Genomic DNA, 25,845 nt, shown 5'->3' with positions numbered 1-25,845 from the left:
TCTCTTCCAGGTGCTTGAAACATCCTTGCTGTGTCATGGGGGTTAGACAGCCCCATAGTGTATGTGCTCAAGCAACTGTCTTTCATGTGAATTGTAAATCTCTTGTTTACAACACCCCTGCTGGTGAAGGGCCGTAAATGGCCAGTGATGGTTGCTTAACACCTGGCTGGATGTTGGTCACTCCTTTGTTGCTACTGAAGATCTGGTCTGTGGGCATTTCCCAGTCTTACAACATGTTTCAGTAATAAACATATAGCAAAATCTCATGACTTCATATACAATGATACATTTTCACCAAACAGTGATGTTCAACAGATTATAACTTTCCAAATGATACCTCACAAGACATACTTTGTACAAAACATATTGTAATACATAATCATATAACAGTGGTGAATATTGGGGTTTAGGGTGCTATTTTGAGGTACAGTCTATCACAGAAGTTCAATAGAGAAACAAACAAAAAATTACTCTTATAGGGACAGAATAGTATCCAAAAAAAGAAAGAGAAATTGAAAATGGTCAAAGAACAATGCTGTGGAAGATCACATAATATACCGCAGTCCAGCAAACTGAAATCTTTAATAGCTTCAGACTTAAATTCAGTACTCCTGTCTTTACACAATATTTGGCTAATAGCCTAATATTCAACCAAAGAGAGAATCTCTATCTGTAAATAGAAAAAAATATCCAGTCATGCACAATAGCACAAAAAAGCTGTGTCCCTCCGTTTAAATTACCCTGCAAATGACATCTGGGGCAGGAGCCATCAGTATCCAATAGAGGTCTCTGTGTATCATCTCAGCTGAGCCAAACACAGGTTTCTAATGGGAGCAGCAGCACTCACTGGCGGCAGGCCTACTATCAACTTTCTCCAATGACAGCTGAACATTTCCACGTATGTCCTGTAAATGTGCGTTTACATTATGGTTTGCATGTTTCAGGTGGGTTTGCCCAGTTACGGACTTTAAGAGCAGTGACAAAGGTGCACTTTGCCAAGGTTTGGACTTCATGACTGGGAGTATCGGACACATTTTTTTTCTTTGTTGCACAACATTGTAGATTTGGAGGTGTGCATTAGTTGCTGGAGTTATGTTATCTTTCCAAATGGGATTAAAATCGGTGTGGGTGAGGAGTCGTTTTTGCCCTCTTATGTCCCTGCACAGGGGTCAGCCAAATTCCAGCATCTAGTGCCCCAATATATACATTAGGGTCTAGTTTAAAATAGATTTCTATATGGATAACTTACTCTTGTTATAGAAATGCTCTAAATAATCATTTTGACATAAGATGGAATTTAAAATACTGCTGAAGTTTCATAAAGATTTTGTATCTTGGTTGTCCCTTTAGTTATTTATATTCCTAGTAGTTGTTTAAAAAAAAAAAACACAGTAGCAAGTGTTTGTTAGTAAATCCATAGTAAAAAATGTATATACATCATCATTACATTTCAAATATTGTTGAATACTTGACTGCAGCCTGCAAATATTCCATCATTAACTTAACCCACTGGATTGAAGAACTGTATGATTCATTGAATAATAAATTATCTTTCCAGTGATACGTACTGCACCTCGGCATTGCAAATGAAGGGCTGACACTATGATGATGAGAGTGGTATAAACTTGCTTTTCTGAGTTTTAAAGGGACACCAATTAGCAATCACACTTTCATCTGAAAATGTTAACTTGTCGTGTGTTACAAATAAAACCTCAGATTAATTTCTTTCCATTATAGTAGAGACAGAGAAATAATTCTCTACTTTTTCGGTACTCTGTGAAGAGTCAGTTTGTTTCCCCAGTATGGTGAGCTACTCACTTGTATGTGAGGTTTTCATATAGAAACAGGGGAGAAAAATCTTTAAAAAATTTGTGAAACCACAAAAAACTGGCAGTAGCTGAAACGATTTATAACTTGATTTTGCAAATAACTAGATTTCAGGTTGATGGTGTCTGTTTTAAAGCCATAGACAAGCAAGTGGTCCCAAGCAGCAGGTAGACTTTTTAGTCCTTGACTTCTGTGGGGTTCCTTGCGAGTGCTAGGGTGCAACCATGAAGATTTGATTCCAGGTTTACAGCCTATATCTGTCCCTGATATCAGAAATAACTTGATTTTGGAAGCTCTTCCTGCTGTTATAATTAATAACTGTAGTCTTAGTCTTTTTTTTTTTCCTGCAAAGTGACTTAAGAGTGAATAAAGTCACCTGTGTTTTTGGGCCTGATTCTAAATCCACTGAAATTAGTGGATTTTGGATCAGGCCCTTGTTGCATTGTACATCATACATGTCTATATAGTTAAAAATAAAATTCATGGGATGTAAGGTTAATAATACTGCATTAATCCATACTGGTTTATTCAGAGTGCATTGATCTGTTTTTTCCCCCTCTTCCTTAGTGTCTCAATCCTGATATTTAATTCCTCTCGGCAATGCTTTGTTGTGGTGAAGCAGTTCCGCCCAGGTAATCCTCTTCTTTAGCTTTACTTTTGCTCTCAAGTGAAGCAAGCTATTAAGGGTTTAGCAGTTAAAAGTTGGGGGGTGTATGGATAGTTGTGGTGATAAAATCTTTGTTCCATATTCTATTCCTTTGTACTATAGCCCACTCTATTCACTAGATCAGAATTCCACAGAATAGGAATTGCCTTACTAGATGAAACCAGTGATCCAGATAGTCCATTAGTCTGTCTTTGACTTTAGCTACTGCCATGCTTCAGGGGAAGTTGCAAGCAGCCCTGTCCTGAGCAATTATGGAATAAGCTGCTCCTTTAGGAAGTTTCTTCTTGACCTATGGTAATTAGCAGATGGCTTATGCCCTGAATCATTAACTTTTATGTTCCTTATTTTAAAAAATATATAATCTTATCTAATGGGAGGCAATATATACTTGGGAATTTAAAAGAAACCTCAAAATTAGGGAATATTGATATATTATGCACAAGTATATTTTTGCTTTATTGTATACTGCAATGTAATAGGTAGATTATTGGCTCTCTTACTTGTAAGAAGTGTTGATACCTTAGGAAAGAATCTATTTAAATTAATTTTAGCGTTTTTGTATCAATTGTTATAACTTCTGACAGTATTTATTTTTTGGAGGTTAAAAATAAGATGTATTTTTCCTCAGCATGTTGGTTTTAACCAAAAAAAAAAAAAAAAAAAAAGAGAGAATCTAAAAGATATTTCTCTTTTTATCTCTGTTGCTAAGAGACTGTTTCAAGACCATTCTGGTAGATGTCATTGGAAACTTTCTGGTGCAGTGTCTTACCATCCGCACTTGCCTATAGTGATTGACAGGCAGTTCAGTGTAATGCAACAATATTGTAACTTGTAGCTCATGTTTTCATTCAGCACTCTGTTGCCTATTGTAAGGAATAGGATTTATTTATATGCTTATTTAAAATCCTTATGTCTTTTATTTGCAACCAAATAGAAACTGCTAGTATGGCTAATACTCTCTTTGAGGCATTCTCAGGCGGCTGTAACTGCAAATATCTTTCATGATGCTTTTTTTCAAATGACTTTACGAAATTCACTCCTGTGCAGAGGGCACAAGGCTCAATGTACACATTAGCCTTTTAATAATATGCAAGACAGAGCTGGACACATTTTGTCTTTGAATCAGGTCTAATGCATAATAAAGTTAATTATTTTTGCAAATTAAATAGTGTAATAAAATACACCTCTACCCTGATATAACGCTGTCCTCGGGAGCCAAAAAATCTTACCGCGTTATATCGAACTTGCTTTGATCCGCTGGAGCGCACAGCCCCACCCCCCCGGAGCGCTGCTTTACCGCGTTATATCCGAATTCGTGTTATATTGGGTCGCATTATATCGGGGTAGAGGTGTAGATTCTTTTCAGGATGAATTTCTCATGGCAAGAGAAACACATTAAACTGCTAGATAATATGAAATTAGGTTGGTCCATAAGCAAAGGGAATAGAGAAAACTGAATAAATGGAATACTATAAGTGTTCTGGCCAAGTGGATACCTCCAATATGCTATCTCCATGGAAATGTCAAATTCTGCTGGCTCTAGAGGGCCTAGTCTCCCAAAAAGCCTGCTGTTTTGGTGTTATGTTCACAGAGATCAGAGAGGGCCCTGAATGTGCTGGCCTTCTGTGCAAATGGGCAGTCAAACATTCCAGTTCAGCTACTGCTCAGACCCACTCCCACCAGAGTATATGTGATAGGATTAGATTTCCATTGCCTGGGGTTGATCTGCCATGCTGTCTGTAAAAATGCATAAATTAAGTGATGATTCTCTTTGTGTCCTATTTGCTCCCCTGTCAGAATCCCAACAGAAAGAGGATAGGGGAAGGGCACATTTCTATGGATATTTGAGAATTTGTGAATGATCAGCAGCAGTTTAAATCACTAGGTGTGTCTACTACAAGTGTGACTGTTATATACATGTGTCTGCCCCTCCTCAGACAGACGAGAGGGTAGGACTAATTGACTCTTTTGCTAAAATGAAAATCTAAAAGAATGCTGCAGTGGTTTCCACTTTAGTCCCTTACAGATGCCCCGTTGAGATAGACTCTAGATATCATTAATTTGATAGTCAACGGACCACATCTTTCCAAATACAATTAAACAGTATGTAACTGGAGAAGACTTGGATTAGTAGCACTAAACATACACCACGGGATTTTCAAGTTAACGTATAACAACCTTTCAGTGGGTTGTATGTATTTGCTGTTCCAGTGACTCAAAATACATAGCACCCAAGGCTTGTCACCAGCCAGGTTTTACTTCTTAGGGCTCCCAAAACAATTGGTGAAAACAAAAAGAAATCAAAAGTTTAAACAGCAAACCAGTTCCCTCCCTGGTCTGCTAAATTCCAGGAGCCTCTCTAAATCTATACTGCTGACTCCCCCCTCTTTTTCTTTGGAGAGCAAGCAAACCTTTTGTTTCAGTTACTTGAACGGGCTTGTTTTGGGTAACAATATCACCTGGTTTGACTAAGGCAGTTCAGCTCTCTTCCCTGTGCCACGGCTGCACTGGAAGGAACTCGCATAGTTAGGACTTTCCACTCTGAGAATCCACAAATCTTGCCTACGTGCTGGATCATTAATCATTAATAATTAATGATTCATGGTTAGGGCCCTACCAAATTCACTGCCATGAAAAGCACATCACGGACCTGTGAAATTTGTTAGAGTAATTCTGAGCTGAACTGCGGTTGTGTGTATCGGAGCTGCCTTGTCTGAAGTCAAGACTGGTGGAATCTGACCTCACTAACCATGTCATGGCATTTTCCCAGAAACGTTTTGGATATTTTCCCATATTTACTCAGATTTTGGATGTTGGAGCAAGCACATTAAAAATTCCCCCATATTTGCTCAGTAAGATCCAACAAATAAAGCCAGATCCTCAGCTCGGGTAAATTGTCATACCTCTCGGAGCTATGGCAGTTTACGCCAGTTAAGGATGTGTCTTCAGGATCTCCTTGACTTAAGTCAAATACCCTCAGTAGTGGGCTACTTCTTTGGGAGTAATATTCCTTTATAACCAAAGATGAAAAGGGACAATGAAACATTGGACCAAGTTCAGTTGCTAACATTAAATTTGTCCATTAAATTTGTACTCTCTTATGTAACAGAGTTTTAACATTTGGAATGAGACTAAGGCCTGTTCTACACTAACCCCCCAAGTCGAAGTAAGGTACGCAACTTCAACTACGTGAATAACGTAGCTGAAGTCGACATACCTTACTTCGAACTTACCGTGGTTCAGACGCGGTCCACATGCGGCAGGCAGGCTCCCCCGTCGACTCCGCGGTACTCCTCTCGTTGAGCTGGAGTACCGCAGTCGACGGCGAGCACTTCCTGGTTCGATTTATCGCGTCCAGACCAGACGCAATAAATCGAACCCGGAACTTCGATTGCCAGCCGTCGAACTACCCGGTAAGTATAGACCAGCCCTTAGAAAAAAAACTTGCATGTTTATCATTTACTTGAAACTCATGTTACACTTATATTATATATTAATATATTTTAAACATTATTAAGGTATAATAAATGTCACAGATTATTAGATAAATCAGCAGTTTTCATGCTGGATATCAGATTATTAAATAAAGTAACAGTTTTCATGCTGGATATCTTATAACATTTAAATATCATGTTTTTTCCTATATTAGTATCAGATTTGTTAATAAAAGAAAGGGGGTGAAAATGGGAAACTTTGCAAAGAAGAGACAAATAGAGCTACATCTGTAAAAGAAAGTTTGAATGACTCTATATTTTTGGTAGTGCTTCTCTGTGTTTTAGGACCCAATCCTGCAGGCTTTACTTGGGAAAAATGTCCACTGAGATCAGTGAGAGTTTTGACTAAAGACTGTAGAATCTGGCCCTTAGTATTTCCTTTAGGAGTGTATTACAGTGGCAGCTGTTTCTAGATTAATGCAAAAGGTCCTTTGCAAATTCCACTCAAGAATCTGTGCAAAGAACTATATGTTCAAAAGAGGATTTTTCAAACAAACATACATGCTTTTCATAACCCTGTCCAAATAACAGCTGAGTTGACAGGCTGAAAGATTCATCATTGTGCACATGGTACAAAATGTACAGACCAACTTCCCAGCAGAGATAAATGCATAGATTAAAATAAACCCTGATATGTACATTGGCCAACAAATGGAAGTTGTTTTGAACAATAGATTTTTGGGTTCAACCAGTTGCACTTAGTTTTGTTAGCATGTATGAGACATCCATATCAATATAAGCAGAACTAATGTTCAAAGGACCATTTCACAGAAATGAAATAGAAAACAAAAATTCCACTGCTATTTCATTTTGATTGCCCCATCAGTAGTAAATGCTTCACAATTAAGCAGTTTCAAATACTCACATCTCATAGCACTTGTGTACCTTTATGATATATTGTGGAAACAGATTTTCAAAAGGTGTGAAATATTGCATGCTCCAGTCGCTTATGTGGGTAGTTATTGTGGCCTGTCACTTTGGTATGCAAATCATAGAATTTATCCACACAAAACCCATCATTTGTGTGTAAAAGTGATAATGTGCAAAAGTTGTGTCTTAATGTGATTTTTGCACACACACCAATGCAGGCAGCTGAACACCTTTTAGAATGTAGTCCTACATGATTTATTATGTCTATTAGTTGGATTTGTTATAAATTGCATGGTGAAATTCACTTGGAGTAAGGGATCTTTTTATGCCACTTGAAATGGTATGGTAATAGACTTTTCCACGCACAGTTGTTGTTTTTTTTTGCATTTTTTTAGCTGTTTACATGTGTGAAATGGAACGGCACCATCCTCAAGACTTTCAAAGTAAAGACCAGGATAGCTGGTGTCCTCTATTGGATCCCTTACCAGCTACAGAAGGCGTGACCTATGAACTCTGCGCTGGCTTAGTAGACAAGCCAGGACTTTCTTTGGAGGAAATTGCATGCAACGAAGTCTTAGAAGAGTGTGGTTATGACGTTCCCATTACAAACCTGAAGAGAATCACTTCGTACAGGTAAATAGCAGCCAAGTTGATGCTTTGTATTTAATCTTTTTCAAATGACAATTGTTAGAATAGCTTAGGGGTAAATTAATTTCCTTGCCAAATCAATGAGCTGGGAGAAACAGCCATCCACGATTGCTTAAGGGTGTAAACACCAAGAAAGAAGAAGAATTATTTAGGGAGATAAGGGTTATAAACTGAGATAAATGAGATGAAATTCAAACTGAGGAAAATTGGGCTAGTAAAAACGATTAGACTGGGGAATAGAGAACCCCAAGGGAATTGGTGGAAAACCCATTGCTTGGGGCTCTTAAATGTTGAGTGGTTGAAGTGCTAGAAAGTGTATTTTAAGAAACAATCCTATACTCACAGAATGATAGGCTAGCTGACCTATTGTATTAGATCTTTTCATCTCTGATTTCCATCATTCTAATTAAAAACTGAGCTGCACAACATGGGCTCTGAGCCTACACTGATGGGACCCCAGCATGAGGGTTTGTGCCACTGGATCTGTTCGCAAGATCAGGGCCATATGAAATATGTATTAGGATACATTTTATATCACTTTATTGCTGGCGCTGTTATGAACATTTTTACATGTGTTTTTAATTTCATTGTAAAATATTTTAATAAATTACATCAGAAATAAGAGGAGAATATATTTGTGCTGTTTAGAATTAAAGAAATGTCAAGAATTAAATAATTTCAGAAGAAAATGTTTTCACAGCCTTATTGCCATTATATCTCCCTACCAGGCTGTAGCATTGTTAAAGGCATCTGTTACCATTATCCAAAATACATGTACAAGAGAATGGCTGCAGGTTTTTTACTTACTTCATTTTTACTTGACAGCTCTATTGAACTAGACCCTGTCATTGGTTTTTAATTTGGGAATTGAATACAAATCCACAGCTGTCAATCCTGGCAAATGTTATTTCCTGCTGGATTAACAAGCAACGCTTCTGATGGGGGGCGGGGGGTGAGGGGTGAATCACAGGAGTTGTCTCTTGCAACTCCTTGAAGCTCTATTAGGGTTTTTTTCTACTGAAAGAAACAGTGCTTTCTAGAATTAACAAAAGCTGTTCATAGTATTTTGTATTTTGTGTGACATTGATGTGCTGTACTGACACAGATAGCTAAAAAAATCTTTAAAAAAAATAAGTTGTGACCCTATTTCCATTGTAAACCCTCCATTTTTAGGGTTTATGACTCAATAGTAAGAATTCACATTTAGCTGAAACAACATACATTCTCTGTTAACAAATTTCTTTTAATTTTACAGAATTTTTTTTTTAGTTGAGTTGCCCAGGTTTTACTTGCAGTGTGACTCACAAATAGAATACATCTAGTGTGGTGATTAATCTTTAAGGCCCCTGTCCTACATTGTGGTGCTTATTGGCACAGTAGTTAGCCTGTGTGGAGGTCCACCAAGTGGGGCTCCAGGCAGGTGGAGTGATTCACTTCTGTAAATCAAAATGCAGGATTGTGGCCCTAAAGCTGATATTTTTCTGGCTTTTATTTTGCACCTTGAAATAGGGTATTGGTGGTTTGTTTCAATTAAAAACTCACCTGTTGTTGGACTTTTTATAACTCTGCACTGCCACATGGGAGACAGAGTTGATTCCAAATCCTGTGTTCTTGCTCCCTTAGAAGGAATATGTTCAGCTCCTGTTGGGGAGAAGGGCTTTTGCAGCATTCATGTCTGGGTCCTGTTCACTCTTCCTCAGCTTGCAGCGTGGTGGCCCAACATGAGCCTTGAGTATTGGCTGTAAAGGCAGAGTGTGAGAATTGGTCCCCTCTGTCAGGGACATTGAGTACCTCCGGAGGAAGTGGGGAGAACACTGAGTTTACCAATATCAGTGTTTGAAAAAATAGCTGTTCTTCAGATTATTGAAATGCATTCTAGATAGTATCTTTATCAACCCTCTAATAGCCAATACAAAATGCTGACATAAGACATTAGAATGGCTAGTATGTGTTCTTTCAGTGATTTCGGGATTAACATATAGTACATTGATCAGATCCACTATTATAGTCTATCATCTCAGTGATCTATATAATTTTTCCATTAAGTATTTATTGACCTGATATTTCAGGTCAGTATTGTGCAGAGTTCTTCACATTGTACAGCTTTGCATTTTCAGTCCCCACTGCCTTGTTCCTGGGAAGCATCTCAACAGGCGTGCACTTGTGAAATCAGTTTGATGTGAACTAAGAGGAAGGTGTCCGGACACACAGTAAACAGTCGCATGTCAGTGCTCTTTCTGAATTTCCTTCTTGTGGAAGTTTGAATTTAAGTAGTGAACAGTAATCTAATCTAGGTTTTATTTGTTTTTGTAAGTGAAGCCACTGTTTTAGTACAATAAAATTAGGAACATTTTAAAGTTATGACTAGAAAAGTGACTATGCAAGAGTGACACCTTCTTACTCAACAGTATGACAGCTATTGGGGGTGAGACTGCAGCTTGCCCTATGGGCCTACATAGGGAGTCAGAGGTTATAAAGTTTTAACCTCAATCCCCTGCCTAGGCTTCCCACACTTGCACAGGTGGGAGGAGATTAGGAGGGTGGGGGTGAGGGGGTTGTGAGCAGAGCCTTTACTCTGCCCCTCCTGATATGCTGACCATCACAGCTGATACAGAACAGAGGAGAAAGTAATCTGTTGTTGTAGTCCAGTAGCATGAGTGTAACAGAAAGTGAATTATGGCTCTTAGAGACATAATTTGTTGTCTGGTCTGCTCTGGGGGCTTTGCATTTATGTATCATCTCTTACTCAGGGCAGATTGCATAATCAGTCTAGCTTTATGCTATCTGAGTATTATAGTTGGGGCTGGTAGTCCCACGTATTACTAAGACTGCCCGACAGTTCCTATTATAAAGATTCTGTTTTCAGTTGCTTATAATTTTGTCAAACTTTAAGCATTTGGGCTGAAATTTTATATGCTGAGTGTCTGCCTCAGGCTGATTTTCCCCCCCAGCAAAAATGGTTCAACCGTTTCTGAAAACCAGGCTAGTGAAACATAATGTTGTTTTGACTATGTTAAAAAAAAAAAATTCTGGTGCCCTCTTCTTTGAGAAATTTAGCACCCCACTGCTTTGGAGCACTAGAATACAGTTCCTTTCAGAGCCTTGAATGAAATCCATGATTTCTGAGTTTCACCATTCCTCTGCAGACAGCAGGTATCTATGAAACCCACTCGCAAAGTGTCTCATCCCACTTATTTACTATTTTTTGAGTGCTTGGCTTTGCAACTTAAAAATGTTACTTTAACATAGTGTTTTTGTTTGTCATTATTTATAGCTCCATCATTGTGCTAGGCACTTTAGAGGTGTGTAAGAGAATAAGACCTGTATTCCATTGGATGCAGCAAAAAGCAGTATGATTATCATCTTATAAAAGAAATACCAGTTTTTCTGTGTCCTATGAGTGACCAGGTCTTTTGTGTTTTCCCTTTTATTAGATGGTGACAAGTTTCCTCCCGGTCCCCAGGTGGGTGGCTATGGTTTCAAACTTGAACTTCTATGAAGTTCATCTGTGAACTAGCTTTTTAGGCTTCAACCCCCTCCGTGCCATGCTCAAGGCTTGTTTTATTCACTGAAGAAAAAATAATGGAATTTTTCTTCCTGATTGCAAGATATCTATTAACTTCTAGCACTCCCATGAGTTCTAACATTTTCAAAGTCTTCACCGAGAATATTTGTAGAGTGCTTTAGATTTAAATAATTCAGCAGAACAAGATAAAAAGTACTGATTGTTCTTCTTCGAGTGCTTGCTCATATCCATTCCATCATAGGTGTGCGCACGCACTGCATGCAGTCACTGGAGATTTTTCCCTCAATGGTATCCATCGGGCTGTCTCTAGCATCCTATAGTGCTGCATGCTCATGCGCTGGTATAAGGGGCCCGGCTGGCCCTACATCCTCTCAGTTCCTTCTTACAGCCCGTGATGGTCACTGGAACAGCTTCTCTTTCTTCGGCAAGGCGTTCATGAGTGGTTCTTGTTATTCTCTCCTTTCTTTTCAAGTTTTGTTGCCTTCTGTTTATTTTTTTTTAGTAATTGTGTAAATAGTTGGACCCTCACATTTGTTTAGAGGGCATCCTCTGTCCCTGGGGCCTGGCATGCCCTGGTCTCTGGGCTTCAAAGCCAGTGCCTCCTGCGGCAAGCCCACGCCGGTGAGCAACCAACACTCCAGCTGTCTGAAGTATCTGAAGGAAGCTCATGTGTGAGAGCGTTGCCAGATCTGCCGCCAGTTCAAGCCTTGTACAATAAAGGACAGGGAGACTTCCTGATGGAAGTCGCACTCAGACTGTCGTCACAGCCAAGCCAGTCAGACCCTGCACCGAGTACCTTGGCATTGGTGCGGAGTGCTCCTCCAGCAGCACAGGTCTTTTGGCACCATTCTCCTTCACCGGTGCTGAGGAAGAAGTACAAAAAGCAGCAGTCCGAGAGGGGACATTCCTTGGAACTGAGGAAGGACAAGCATGGGGAGTGCAGCAGGGTGCGACCTGTGTTGGGCCACTTCTCTGCCCCTGCCCCACAAGCATCAACTTTGCCCTGCTCACAAGTGCCAGTAATCTGGTGCAGGACCAACTGCTGACACTGGGGGGACATTGTGGCACCAGTGGGATCATGGTGCCATCCACCCCGGAGGCATTCGCCATGGCCAGGGACCTGATGGCACTCCTGGTACTGCCGACCCCGGCAGGGCAAGATCCAGCACCAGTGAGGATGGCAAGCAGAAGGGAGCATGTTGCCCTGAGATCCTATCCAGCATGGGTCCTCCAGAACTGATCAGAGGGAAACCAACCCTGCGGATGTCAGCAAAGGCTTCCCTGCTCTGGCACCATTCCCTGGACCCTTGACACCAGCCAGTGGAAGTAAGGGATACTGCCTCCCCATGGCCCCACAAGCTGACTTGTCATCGGAGTCAGAGATGGAGTCATGCACCCAGCCATGGGGCTGATACCAGTACCCATAAGAACATAAGAATGGCCGTATTGGGTCAGACAAAAGGTCCATCTAGCCCAGTATCCAGTCTTCCGACAGTGGCCAATGCCAGGTGCCACAGCCTACATTCTGTCAGATCCTGGTGTGGGTACCCCTCCAGGCACTTGGCCAGGGCAGTAGCCTATGCAGGTCCTGTGGCCTTTTTGGAATCTTTGGGGATTTCCCCCAGTACTGGGACCACTTTCCAGCCATTCATACTCGGTGGTGTCTGAGAGAAAGGCCCCTCCGCCACACCATCCAACACCTAACCCTGACTCTAGTACCCAACCCAGTACCAATGCTCAGGACTTGGGGATACGTGATGTGGGCAGTGCAGAAGAAGAGGAGGAAGACCCCCTGGTGCAGGCCTCCTCCTCCCCAGACGAAGCTGTGTGGGGGTTGAGGAGCTCGGTGCCTCAGGATGACTTTAGCGCTCATCAGGAGCTATTGAAAAGGGTGGCGTCTAACCTAGGGCTGGAAGTGGAGGTGCTTAAAGAATCCTTTCACAGCCTGATCGACATCTTGGCTGCAGCAGCTCTGTCAAAGGTGGCCCTACCCCTCAACGAGGCTGTTATGCATTCAGGCAGATCCCTATGTCAGATTCCATCCTCTCTGCCCCCACTTCAAAAAGACCAGAGAAAAAGTACTTTGTTCCCACCAAAGTGTATGAGTACCTATATTCCCATCCCCCTCTCAGGTCCCTTGTGGTCGCAGTGGCCAATGAAAGAGACAGGCAAGTGCTGCAGGGCGCGACTCTCAAGGTGAAGGATTGAAAGAAGCTGTATCTATTTAGTAGAAAGATTTATTCTACTGATGGGTTGCAGCTCTGTATCTCCAACCAGCAGGCCTTGCTTGGGAGGTATGATTATAACGTCTGGGACTCCATGTCAGAATGCAAGGACTGACTGCCCCAGGAGTCCAGACAGGACTTATCTGCTCTGGTGGAGGCAGGGAAGACTATAGGCAGGGCCTCTCTCCAGGCTGCCCTGGATGCAGCTGACATAGCTGCTAGAATAATGGCATTGGTGCTAGTCATGCAAAGGTACTGTTGGCTCCAATCCTCGGGACTACCACTGGAGGTTCAGCAGTCCATTCAGGCCTTTCTGTTTAAGGGTACTTCTCTCCTCCAAACAGATGGAAGCAAAACTCCATCACCTGAAAGATTCTAGCGCCACCCTCAAGTCCCTGGGCCTCTGTGCCCTGGTTCCTCAAAGAAGCACTTCAGACCTCAACAACCAGTCCGCTTCTCAGCTCCGCCACTGCGCCAAGACCTGTTTAAGAAACAAAGCAGGGGTTATAAGTGCAGGCAACCGCCCTCTTCCTCCTCAGCCTCTCTACTGGGCCCACACAGATATCCTGGTGGCTCCAAGCAGAACTTTTGAAGGGGTGCCCAAGGGCACTATATCAGTTCCCACACCGGCTCCTGCTCCCCCTTTGTTTTCAGACTGACTCTCCTACTTCAGCCTGGTGTTGTCCCTCATCACCTCAGACCATTGGGTGCTGAGTACACTGGAGGAAGGTTTCATCTTTCAGTTTTCTTCTCTCCCTCCCCCCCACCTCCATCCCCATCCCTCTTCAGGGACCCTTCTGACGAGCAACTTATAGTCCCAGGAGGTGCAAGCCCTCCTTCGGATAGGGGCTGTGAAGGATGTGCCTCAGAACTTGAGAGGGAAAGGGTTTTACTCCCGTTATTTCCTAATCCTGAAGGCCAAAGGGGTCTCTTGCATCTTGCATCGCCTCACAGTTATCTCAAGAAGCTGAAGTTCTGTATGGTCTTCCTGGCTTCCATTATTCCCTGCCTGGATCCAGGGGACTGTTGTGCCTCCCTCAACTTGAAAGAGGCCTATTTCCACATCTCCATTTTCCGGGTTCCTCAGGTTCCTAGTGAAGCAGACACACTCCCAATTCACTGTCCTCCCCTTCGGCCTGTCAGCAAAATGCATGGCAGTGGTGGTGGCCTTCCTCAGAAGGCGTGGGGTACGAGTCTACCCTTACCTCGATGACTGGCTGATCAAGGGCTGGTCCAAGGCCCAGGTGAGAGCCAGCACTGGTCTATTACAAACTACCTTCTGAGCCCTGGGCCTATTGATAAGTGAGCAGAAGTCCACTCTTATCCCTGTCCAGAGGATAGATTTTATCAGTGTGGTGCTTGATTACACCTGGGCCAGAGCCTTCCTCCCAGTGGCTTGCTTCCAGATAATGTTGGCTCTGATATATCAAGTTAAGGCCCACCCCATCACAACAGCCTGTTTCTGCCTCAAACGTTTAGGTCACATGGTGGCATGCAGTTACGTGGTGCAGCATGTGAGACTGCGCCTCAGATCCCTTCAAGCTTGGCTGGCCTCGGTGTACTCACTGAGCTGTCACCATTTGTCACCATTTGTCACCCAGAACGTAAGCCAGTTGGTGGGATCGGACATTCCATTTGTCACTCCCCAGCCATCAGTATTCCTAATCTCGGATGCATCCAATCTAGGGTGGGGAGTTTACCTGGAGCACCTCAGGACTCAAGGCTGTGGTCCCAGAAGGAGCTCTCCTTGCATATAAACGTCAGAGAGCTCAGAGTGGTCTGCCTAGCATGCCAGGTGTTTTTACCCCAGATTGTAGGCAAGGTTGTGCGAGCACTTACGGACAACATGGCAGCCATGTTTTACATCAACAGGCAGGGAGGAGCACACTTGTCCATCCTGCGTCAAGAGGTCATTCGCTTGTGCGATTGCTGCACAAAGCACTCCATCCACCTTGAAGCTTCTCACCTTCCGGGAGCCTGGAACACTTTGGCAGATCATCTCAGCAGATCTTTCTCTTCTCACCATGAGTGGTCCCTTCGTAACATAACCAGGTCCATCTTCCAGAGGTGGGAGTGTTCCCTTGTAGACCGCAGAACAGGAAATGTCAGCAGTTTTGCTCGCTACACAGTTGCAGCCCGGGCTCACTCAACAGATGCCTTCCTACTCCTATAGGCAAAGCACCTGTTGTACACGTTTCCCCCCCCCCCCATTCCTCTTGTGCACAAGGTCCTACTGAAAGTCAAGCGAGACAAAGCAAGGGTTATTCTTATAGCCCCTGCATGGCCGCAGCAACACTGATTCGGCCTGTTATTGGCCCTATAAGTAGCGATCCTGTTGCCACTCCCTCCCGTCCTGGACCTGATCTCGCAAGATCAAGGCTGGTTGCTCAAGGCCCTCCACCTGACTGTGTGGGAACTCCATGGTTAAATCTGGCAGAGCTGGCCTGTTCAGAACAAGTCTGCCAGGTCTTGGTAGGTAGTTGGAAACCTACTAGAGCTACTCACCTTGCCAAGTGGAAGCGTTTCTCTCTGTGGTTATCCCCAAAAGGCCTCTTACTGGCTCAGTCGCCTCTCACCGACTCGGTCACCTCTCGAGTCTGTGCTGGACTACTTGCTCCATCTGAAACAATAGGGCCTAGCCATTTCATCAGTCAAGGTGCACCTAGAGGCAATCTCAGCCTTCTACCCTCTGGTGGATGGTAGGTCAGTCTTTTCACACTAAATGTCCATTTGCTTCCTCAAGGACTTAGAGAGACTTTACCCTCAAATTTATGAACCCATTCCCCCATGGGATCTAAACCTGGTCCTGTCAAGGCTCACGGGTCCTCCCTTTGACCCGCTGGCATCATGCCCTCTGTCGTATCTCTCCTGGAAGGTCACCTTCCTGGTAGCAATTACCTTGGCCAGGAGGGTCTCAGAAGTCTGGGCCCTTACATCAGAATCCCCATATACAATGTTCTTTAAGAACCAGGTACAAGTTCGCTCCCACCCCACATTCCTCCCAAATGTGAACATTTACAGTAAATAGAAGGTGTAAAAGAAAGAACACAGCCCTTATCCTATGGAGCTAGTATTGTGCATTTTAGTATTTTCAAAGGCATTATTCCTTCTACATAGTAACCTATGAATACAATCCATTTTTACCTTATTGCATTGTGGTGAATAGCTGTGGTACAATAAAATGTATTATGATTAGAAAGATCACCTGCTAGTACACCTGTTTGTGGACAGTACTGTGTAATATAATTTTGTGTTAATTGCATCTATTCTTTTTCTTTCCTGCACCTGCTGCTTATAACATTAGAACTGTGTAAAGGTCTTAAGACATTACAGTGGAAATTGCACAAAATTTGTCTGAGTAGATTTGGAATGCAGTACAAAGGCCACTGAGATACTGTATTTGCTTGTAAACATGACAGTATGAATTCTCTACATACCAGATTCTGCATCCAAATAAAAGTTGCATTTTATAAATAGATAAGTTCCATATAGAGAACTTCACCTTAATTATGTACATTTAAACTACAAAGAAGTCCGTGTGTGCCAGCTTCAAATGTGAACATGTAGCACTTTGAATGACTGTAAAATTAAAATGAATCACTGTTTAAGAAAAAGTTAGTAGTTCCGCTTTTATATACTGCATACCAGATTTATGAATGAAATTGTATACAGAATCTCATCGTTGCTAACAAAGCCAGTTTATGTTTATTGTGCAGTATTGCAAATGCCTCAACAGGGAATGGTCTAGGTGAGCACAGGCCCTACACGCCTGAACCTCCAAGGTATATACACTACACGGATCTACATGCCTAAGCAGCGCTTCCCACATCTACACCGTTATTTTTAGCAGTGTAGTGTCCCGCTGCCTCCCTGCTGCTGGAGCTTTTCCCCTTCCCTCCCCCAGTAAAAGGCTCCAGTGGTGGGGAAAGGCTCTGGCAGGGGGGAAGCAGCCGGGAAAGGCTCCAGCAGCAGGACACACCGCAGTGATAAATGTAGATACAGCCTGCCTTTCACTACAGCACGTAGCTCCTGTACCCGATATGCCATCGTAAGTGTAGACACAGCCTAAAAGGAATGTTTGAAAATCTGAAAGTTTCTTTTCACCCACCTCTTTATCCAGAGCTGTTCACTTACTTAGGGCTGGTCTACACTGGGGGGAGAGGGGAAAATCGATCTAAGATACGCAACTTTAGCTACGAGAATAACGTAGCTGAAGTCGACGTATCTTAGATTGATTTACCTCAGGTCCTCACGGCATGGGATTGACGGCCGCGGCTCCCCCGTCAACTCCGCTTCCGCCTCTCGCTCTGGTGGAGTTCCGGAGTTGACGGGGAGCGCATTCGGGGATCGATTTATCGTGTCTAGACGAGATGCGATAAATTGATCCCCGATAGATCAATTACTACCCTCCGATCCGGTAGTGAAGACGTACCCTTAGATGGTTAAGAAAGAGCCCATGAAGGGATGCTTGGATTTCCCAGGGTTCTTGTTAACTGATATACACAACCTAAGTACATAATGTCATTATTACATATAAGCATCCACACTGGTTGCCCAAAAAAGAAAAAAAAAAAGTATCTTATCTGTGTATATAGCACTCATTTTAAGGGACTGCATTCATTTTAGTCCAAGTCTCTTACATTCTACACACATTTGGAGTCCTATCACTTTTATTGCCAAAAATTATTTAGATTGGAATAACGAATTATGAAATTGAAGTTACAGAGTAATTTACACCAAAAGAACAAATCCTGCAGCATTGTAAGTTTCCTGCATTCATAATTTTTGTATACCCCTCACTTTGCACTTGTCTCACATTGTGTAGCACGTTAGTGCTTGGCAAGTTAAGATATATGTTTGTGTGTATCAGTAATAAATACAGTTTTTATCTCTGTTCTTAGGAGGCTCACTGTGTGAGCGGGGGAAAGCAATTTTTTTTATTTGAAATTATAGGAAAAGGCTAAGAAGAAAAAATGTATAGACAGTATATAGAGCAGGAAGATGGCAGATGTCACTGAAATAAAAATATCAAAGAGAATAAAGGCACACCAAAATTATTGGAATATTTTGTATAGTAAGTGCAAACAGCCATGCAAGAGGATAACAAGAAAGTGTTTAATGACTGAAGTTTGATATTACTAGAAACCTAAAGAAGTCTTTCCTTTTTTACAGAAACCTTCCCCCCTCCCCCTCAAAAAAACAAACAACTGCTGAAGGTCACATCCCTGAGCCTAATATACATTTTCAAAGGGGAATGTTAAAATGCTTTATGACTTCATCAGAGCAGAAGAGGCAGTTAAAACTGCTTCAAAATAACAGGCCGCAGTGAGTTGCATTTGGGAATTCTGTAGGAAATAGCAAGGCAAATAAAACATTTTTGGTGGCGATTTTTTGATAGTTTTCTAAGGAAAGGGAGAGTACAAGAGGATGCAAGACAGGTTGGAAATATTGTAAAAGATGGCAGTGGTCAATATTCAGAAATATCTGTTTTAATAAAGGGCAGTTAGCCTAGATCCATAAGAAGACGATGACACTTAACTGAATCAGAAGATAATAAAGCCAAATCATCTAGACAAGTAGTCCCCAAACTGTGGGGCACGCCCCCCTTAGGGGGGCACAGAGGAATGTTTGAGGGACCCAGGCCAGCCCCTATGGGGGGGGGGGGCGGTGGGAGGGAGCGCCACCCAGCCCAGCTTTGGCCCCAGCCACAGCTCCACTCCTCCCTCTGCTCCACCCCCAGCCCAGTTCTGCCTTCATTCCCTCTCTGCCTCCAGGCCAGCTCTGCTTTTAGCCCCAGCTCCTCCCCATACCAAGCTCCTCTGCTGAGCCAAGTGTGCAGTGATGAGAGGGTGGCGGGGGAGAGAAGACATGGACCAGGATGGCCAACCTGAGCCTGAGGAGGAGCCAGAATTTACCAATGTACATTGCCAAAGAGCCACAGTGATACATCAGCAGCCCCCCACCCCACTCCCAGCGCCTCCCAACCACCGGCAGCCCTGCTGATCAGCGCCTCCCCCTCCCTACCCGCACCTCCCGATCAGCTGTTTCATGGCGTGGAGGAGGCTCTGTGGGGGGAGGAGCGAGGGCATGGCAGGCTGAGGGGAGGAGGCAGGAAGGGGTGGAGTGGGGGTAGGGCCTGTGGCAGAGCCAGGGGTTGAGCAGTGAGCACCCCCCAGCACATTGGAAAGTTGGCACCTGTAGCTCCAGCCCCGGGAGTCGGTGCCTATACAAGGAGCTGCATATTAACTTCTGAAGCGCCGCATGTGGTTCCGGAGCCACAGGTTGGCCACCCCTGACATGGACAGATTCCATTACTGATAAGGGAGGGCGCGGCAAGAAAAGGTTGGGCACCACTGATCTAGACAAAAAATAGTAAGTGGGAAAATACTGGAAATAGATCCTTTTTGTGCAGCAAAATATATTGCTTTCTCTTTTGATCTCTTCCTGAAGTAGATGACCGTTTTTGGAAACCAAAGTGAGACAGATCTATAATTTAACAATGAAAGCATTAGGCATAACCTAGTCAATTTAATGTTATACCGAAGATAATGTAATATTATACAAAGTATTCAAAGTTAGTTTAAAATTGAGAGGAGCTGTTGAATTAGAATATAAATAGATTTACAACTATAAAGTCTTAGAGAGAGGAGTAAAATAAACTGCAGTGAAAAGCATTTATCAGACCCTTTGTTCGTGTATATTGCTTATTTGGAGGCAGATACTTATTTTAAAACTAATAACTCAAAATGCAATTTAAGCTTGTCTTAAAACGGAATGGAGAGAATACAAATAGAAGAACAAACAAAATGAAGCTGTGGCCATATCCTACCACTAATTTATTTATCCCAAACGTTCCATTCATTTCAGTGGCAAGCTCAATGCGTAGATAGATGGCAAGATATGACCCAAACTGTGTGCAATTCCAGGTACTACAGTATAGGAAAGATATGAGATCCTGGCCAAACATCATTTAAAAACACTTTAAGTTTGAGAATAACAGCCAGTCTTGATATTTTGAGCTCAGACTGTACTAAGGAGGAGTATCATATAAGTAATAATATCCTGACGTGAAATCAATAAGCTATTTGAGATCCTGTGGCAAGAAACTGAATCTCTCATGATGCTGTGACTCAGGAAACAATTTTCTTTTACGCTAAAGAAAAGATACATGGTGGGAGAACTCAGTGATTTCCACAGCTGCAGCTATTTCAAAAGCAAAAGGTCATGGGTAGCATAGGAAGAGATTACCCTGTAAATAATTAAGGCAGAGAGTTTGTATGGAAGGGTCTTTTATATAAGGGTCATATGTTTTTAAACTTGGTGGATTGCAGACTGACCCTTCGCATAATATCAAACTGACTAGGTTACATCTAATGCTTTCATTGTCTATCTACGGATCTGCACCAGTTTGGTTTCTTGAAAAAGGTCATGAACTTCAGAAGCAGGTTAAAAGGGAAGGGGATATATTTTTTTACTCAAAACTGTTTTTCCCACTTGTTATTTTTTGGATGAAATACAATATGATACAAATTGCTAGAATTGGTCCTAAAAAGAATTTGTGTAAATCAAGTTGAGGTGAGAGCAAATCAAGATCAGAAGGCAAGATAGCCACCAGCAATATTTTATTATGTATTTATTCATTTATTATTAAACACCTATGTAGTTCTGTAATTTACCATGGCACATATAGAGATTAACAAGGGACATTCCCTGCCCTGAAGATTTTACAGTCTAAATTAATCCAACATTTATTTTCATTTCTTTAGATTTCTACTTAAATACCAAATCCCAGGCTCTGTGTGCTTTTGTAATTATTAAAAACTCAATTCCTCAAAAAATAACTGATGAAAAACAAATCATACCCTATATAAAGAACAGCAAGAAAAAAGAATATCCCCACCTCTTATAGACTGAAAAACAGAGTGCCCCTCATACAAACAACACACAGATAATAGGAGGAGATAGGAAAATGAGGGCCAATAATTAAAATAAATGTGATATAAAAACAATGTAATATTCCATGGCAAATAAGTCTTTTAAGTTACTATTTTGTTATACAGACTGAGGTAGGATTGGGAAAAGTTGATAGCACTCAGGGTGGAGCTCAGTGGTGGAAAGCAAGGCAAGGCATAGTTTGACTTCTATATTTGGGGAGACAGCTCCAGTCAGGCCAATGGGGCTGCGCATGGGGGTGCAAATTCCATGCCTGCTCGAGGCTTGCAGTTTGAGGGGAGGGGCCCACAACCCCCTTACTTTCCCTCCCAAAGCTACACCTATGAAACAAGGTGAATAAACTGGGGCCAGCATGTTTACAGACAACTTGGACTCCTCCTAGGATTTAAAGGGCTTGCCTGTGGTGGACTCTGAAATAACCCTGTTTGTTCTTAATCAGTGATTCATCTCCTGTGTTGCTTTTTAGTACCATGCATTATTGCTTATTAGTACCAAGAAAATATATAGAAGTGTGTCATCGTCATTACAGCAGAGAGAACACTGATAGCATATTAGCATAAAAAATGGCATTCCAACTTTAGAAAACTGGGTGCTGGTAGCAACTTCATGAAAAATGGGTCTACCTTACTTTTATAATGAGATTAGAATGATTAAACCAGCATGGTGGGCCCAGTGTGTAAATCCTGCTGCTTTCAAAGACTTCATTTCTATTGTGTCTTCTGCCAGTTGGATCGTCACTTGCAACTGAGATGAGTGGCAGCATGCCTGATGGGGTTATTCTTCCGAGCAGCTTCCCATTAGAGAAGGGAAAAGGGTGCAAAGGGCAGGGGGGAGTCCAGAGAAGGCATTTGATCTTGTGCTAGTGGTGCATCAAGTCTGTGAATCATTGTCAGTGCTGGATAGCTTTTTTTATTGACAAGCCTGCAGTGATAGCCACCATAATAGGATACAAACGCTAAGGACAGTGGCTGCAAAAACCAGGTCATTAGGGACAGTAAATAGTAATTCAGTTTTACTGAGAAAGCAGGTCACATCCTTCAGTAAGAGGCGGGAGAGAAAGGGGGAAGCCCATTAGCCTCTTCTCTTGCTACCTCCCACTAGGTCACATTATCTTTGGCCAAGGAATGTACCAGAAGAATAGTACAATCACAGAGAAAGCAGAGAATAGATCAAATACTTACATAGCACCCTTCATCCTAGTCTCTTGTAAGCTTTTCACAAAGATAAGTAAGTTTCATTGTCCACTTTTTATAGATGCAGAAACTGAGGCACAGACCGTTGAAGTGCCTTGCCCAAGGTCACGCAGTACATCAGTGGGAGAGTTAGGAAGAGAATGCCGCTTGTTGACTCCAATTCTGTTTTCATTAAGAAAAAAAAATTGTGGATATTGATATAGCAACAAACTGACTAATTAATATTAGTTGTCCAGCCAAAATAATTAGATTTGTTTTAGAAGATTGAAAGAATACAGCCTGGCTTGAATTCCTGCTAGGGATATGATTTACCTTGGACTAACTGGGAGATTTAGTTTCTAGAGACTGAGTAAAAAGGGTTTATATGTTATAAGATTTTTATTTTATTAGAACTATAATAAAACTATATGTATTGAATAAATAATTTTTAATCTACTACAAATCTTTGAATCCGATGTACAATAATATTGAGGATAATTCTTCAGCATTCATGGCCTGATCCAGAGCTTCAGTGGGCTTTGGATCAGCCCCCAATATGCCTTAAAAGTCATTTGTTATCACAGGAAATGCAGAAGTTGCAATTGCAATGTGACTATTTTCCTGGAAGGACCAAGTGAGTGGATTATGTACTTATCTCTTATTTTAAAAAAATCTAAATGAAATAGTTCTTAAGAAATAGAGGATTAACAAATAAGAAGTATAACGCACAGCAAGTGGTCTAGCTGAAGAAAGACTGCATTATCTAAGATATCCTAAAGTAAATCCATGATAACAAATTTAGCTGAGAGGCTGAATTACTTTAGATGCATTCATTCTTAGGGTGGTCCATTTGGGTCAAGTCAAAAGGGTTAGGCAGGGTGGAGAAAAGAATCTCACACTGTCACTCCATTCTTGCACCTATCCAGTATATGAATAGAGGACTCCAGCTGTGAATAGACCTAATCTTCTTAAGCATCAGAAATCTAAAATTTCTTCTAAAAATAAGCAAACAAATGTAACATGCAAATACCCCTGGGGAGCTTCACCCTATTGTTTGCAGGTTTCTATAGCTCAGGGCCCAAACCAACTCCCACTGAAGTCAATTGAAGAATCTTCCATTTGTTATATCAGTTATTCCTCCTTTCAAAATAAACATTCAGTGCAGCCACAGAATGTAATTGTAGACATATCTGTGCTAAAGTGGAACTGAATTCAAAAGTGCACTAATGTTTCTGCATGACAATTTTAGTTAACTTTTTATGAATAAAAAGAGGTTCTACATTGTCACTTTGAATACTTAAAATTCATTAATAATGAATTATTTTTATTTTGGTATTGCTCAGGGGCACTAATTGAGGACCAGGGTCCCAGTTTCCTAAGTACAAAATAACATTTTTCTTAAATAAATGTGAAGTTTTTCCTCTTCTATTTTTTTTTTCAGGTCCGGAGTTGGCGTGACAGGTTCTAAGCAAACCTTATTTTATGCAGAGGTAACAGATCAGATGATAACCGGAGAAGGTGGAGGCCAGCCTGAAGAAGGAGAGCTGATTGAAGTTGTAGAAGTACCTTTACAGGACTCCATGACATTTGCTTTTGATGAGCACTTCCCTAAGACAATGGGCGTTATCTTCAGCTTCATGTGGTTCCAAAGCAATGTTGCCCTGGGGCTGCTAGAAAAATAAAAATGAGCACCATGATTTTCTAACTTGACAAATGCCTTCCTGGTTGTTCTATGGATCACTGAGATATGGGTAGAGAAAACTTTGTTATTGAAGCAAGAGGGGGAGATGCATCCAAAAAACCTGATCACAGATAGAATCTCTCTGGATTTTAAAATTAAAATGTAGCGTGAAATCCTGGCCCCAGTGAAATCCATCGCAAAACGTCCATTGACTTCAGTGGGGCTGGGATTTCACCCTGAGTCTCAGGAACAAATCTTGGTCCCCTGTACAAAGTGTAGTAAATATGTTTTGTGCAAAGGATCTCTGTTTTGGTGGAAATCCTTTACCACCATCCCTCAAAGCCACAGAGCAACAGTGTAGCTGCTACCGCGGTATGACCTATAGTACTGATGGCTGCTTCTCCACTGTAGTATTTGCTGCTGTCCCTACAAACAGGGTTTTGGCCAGTAGACCTGGGTAGTCACAGACTTACCTGCCCGCATTCCCAACCCTTTGTACACACTGCCACAGAGAGAACTGCTCCCTCAGGCACAGGCCCAATGGGAAGAAACGTCATATATTTCTAAATATGGTGACATTTTATTTCATAAGCATGCACAAAGTGAGACATTTGCAAATGACCTTAATGGTGTTCATTTTCAAATATCTAAAAATGTCTGAGTTGACATTGATACAAATGCTTCCTTATTTGTTTTAGGGATAATCACTGGATTACTTAGGGTCAAATTTTACCCTTAATGTTCAATTCCCATTGAAGTCAGTGGGAGCGGTGTGCATGTATCCTATCTCTTAATACAGATGGATATGAATCTAAAATATCTGTTCTATCATAGATCTGATGTAGGCCAGTTGTCATGTAAATGTGCTAAGTGCATGAATGGAAGAGAATCAAATCTTGCCACTTGATTGTGCATCAATTCTTGTTATTCACTCTGTTAACATTAATTACCATAGTAATATTATGTGTGCTAAGTGGACGAGAAGGTAATGACATTCTGTGAAGACTTGCAGTATGTTGTGCAGCCTTGTGTATATAAGTTAACTGGTTCAAATGCATTGCAGACTACTAGTGAGTAATTGTACCCAGTGACTGATGTGAAGTTAGCTTGTGGCACTAGTTCCATTCTAAATAGGTGTCTAAATCACAGAAGTTACCATTGATGTTGGTATTTACTAGCAGCATTGCTGGCTGTCATAGAAGAGAGCTTAAGTATTGAGAGGTCATGGAGAATGAACTATCCACTTGTCCCTAGAGGTAAATCTAACCTCATTAGGGTGAAAGCACATTTGTATTGTTGCTGCCTGTGTTGTAGCTGTTCTGTGGATCAACAGAGGACTTGGGTTCCTGGAGTTGTCATGAGCACTAGATTCACTTTGTCTGCCTTTCATATTTTAAATTGTAAGCTCCTCAGGGCATTCATCCTCCTCCTATGAATCTGTAGATCGTGTAGCACAATTGGGCTTGGTCTCAGTTGAGGCAACTAGGTACTACTGTAATACAAATAATAAATAATTATTGTACCTGATATAGATTTTAATGCCTTTTTTACAGACTGCTGTCCCCACAATGTGTGTTTGATTCCTTCAAAGTTATTACACAATAGCCCGTCGATCTGTGTAATGTGGAGCTAATACTACTAATAAATATATGTACATCTGAAAATACTCTTGTAAAGTGTGTGCAAAATGTCAAAAGGGCCTTGTTTACAGCATATAATACAGTGGCCTGCAAAATATTTTAAAATACAAAAATGCAAGCACAAGGATGTAAGAGACTGAAA

At 41.8% G+C, this 25,845-nt stretch overlaps 1 protein-coding gene across 2 annotated transcripts in view; it reads left to right on the top strand.

The window, feature by feature from the left end:
- The window catches only part of NUDT14 (nudix hydrolase 14), an 86,845-nt gene extending 61,255 nt beyond the window's left edge, over positions 1–25,590 (top strand). For both annotated transcript variants that reach the window (XM_024200657.2, XM_024200658.2), the window contains exons 3-5: positions 2,395–2,459; positions 7,254–7,491; positions 23,824–25,590. In XM_024200657.2, the coding sequence (XP_024056425.1) occupies positions 2,395–2,459; positions 7,254–7,491; positions 23,824–24,064 (544 nt within the window). In that variant the 3' untranslated portion in view covers positions 24,065–25,590. The remainder of the gene's footprint in view (positions 1–2,394; positions 2,460–7,253; positions 7,492–23,823) is intronic.
- Positions 25,591–25,845: the final 255 nt, after the last annotated feature.

Source organism: Terrapene carolina, unplaced genomic scaffold (genome assembly GCF_002925995.2).
Source record: "Terrapene carolina triunguis isolate 2854851 unplaced genomic scaffold, T_m_triunguis-2.0 Scaffold189, whole genome shotgun sequence".
Taxonomy (NCBI): domain Eukaryota; kingdom Metazoa; phylum Chordata; order Testudines; family Emydidae; genus Terrapene; species Terrapene triunguis.
This window is presented reverse-complemented; position numbering and strand designations above follow the sequence as displayed.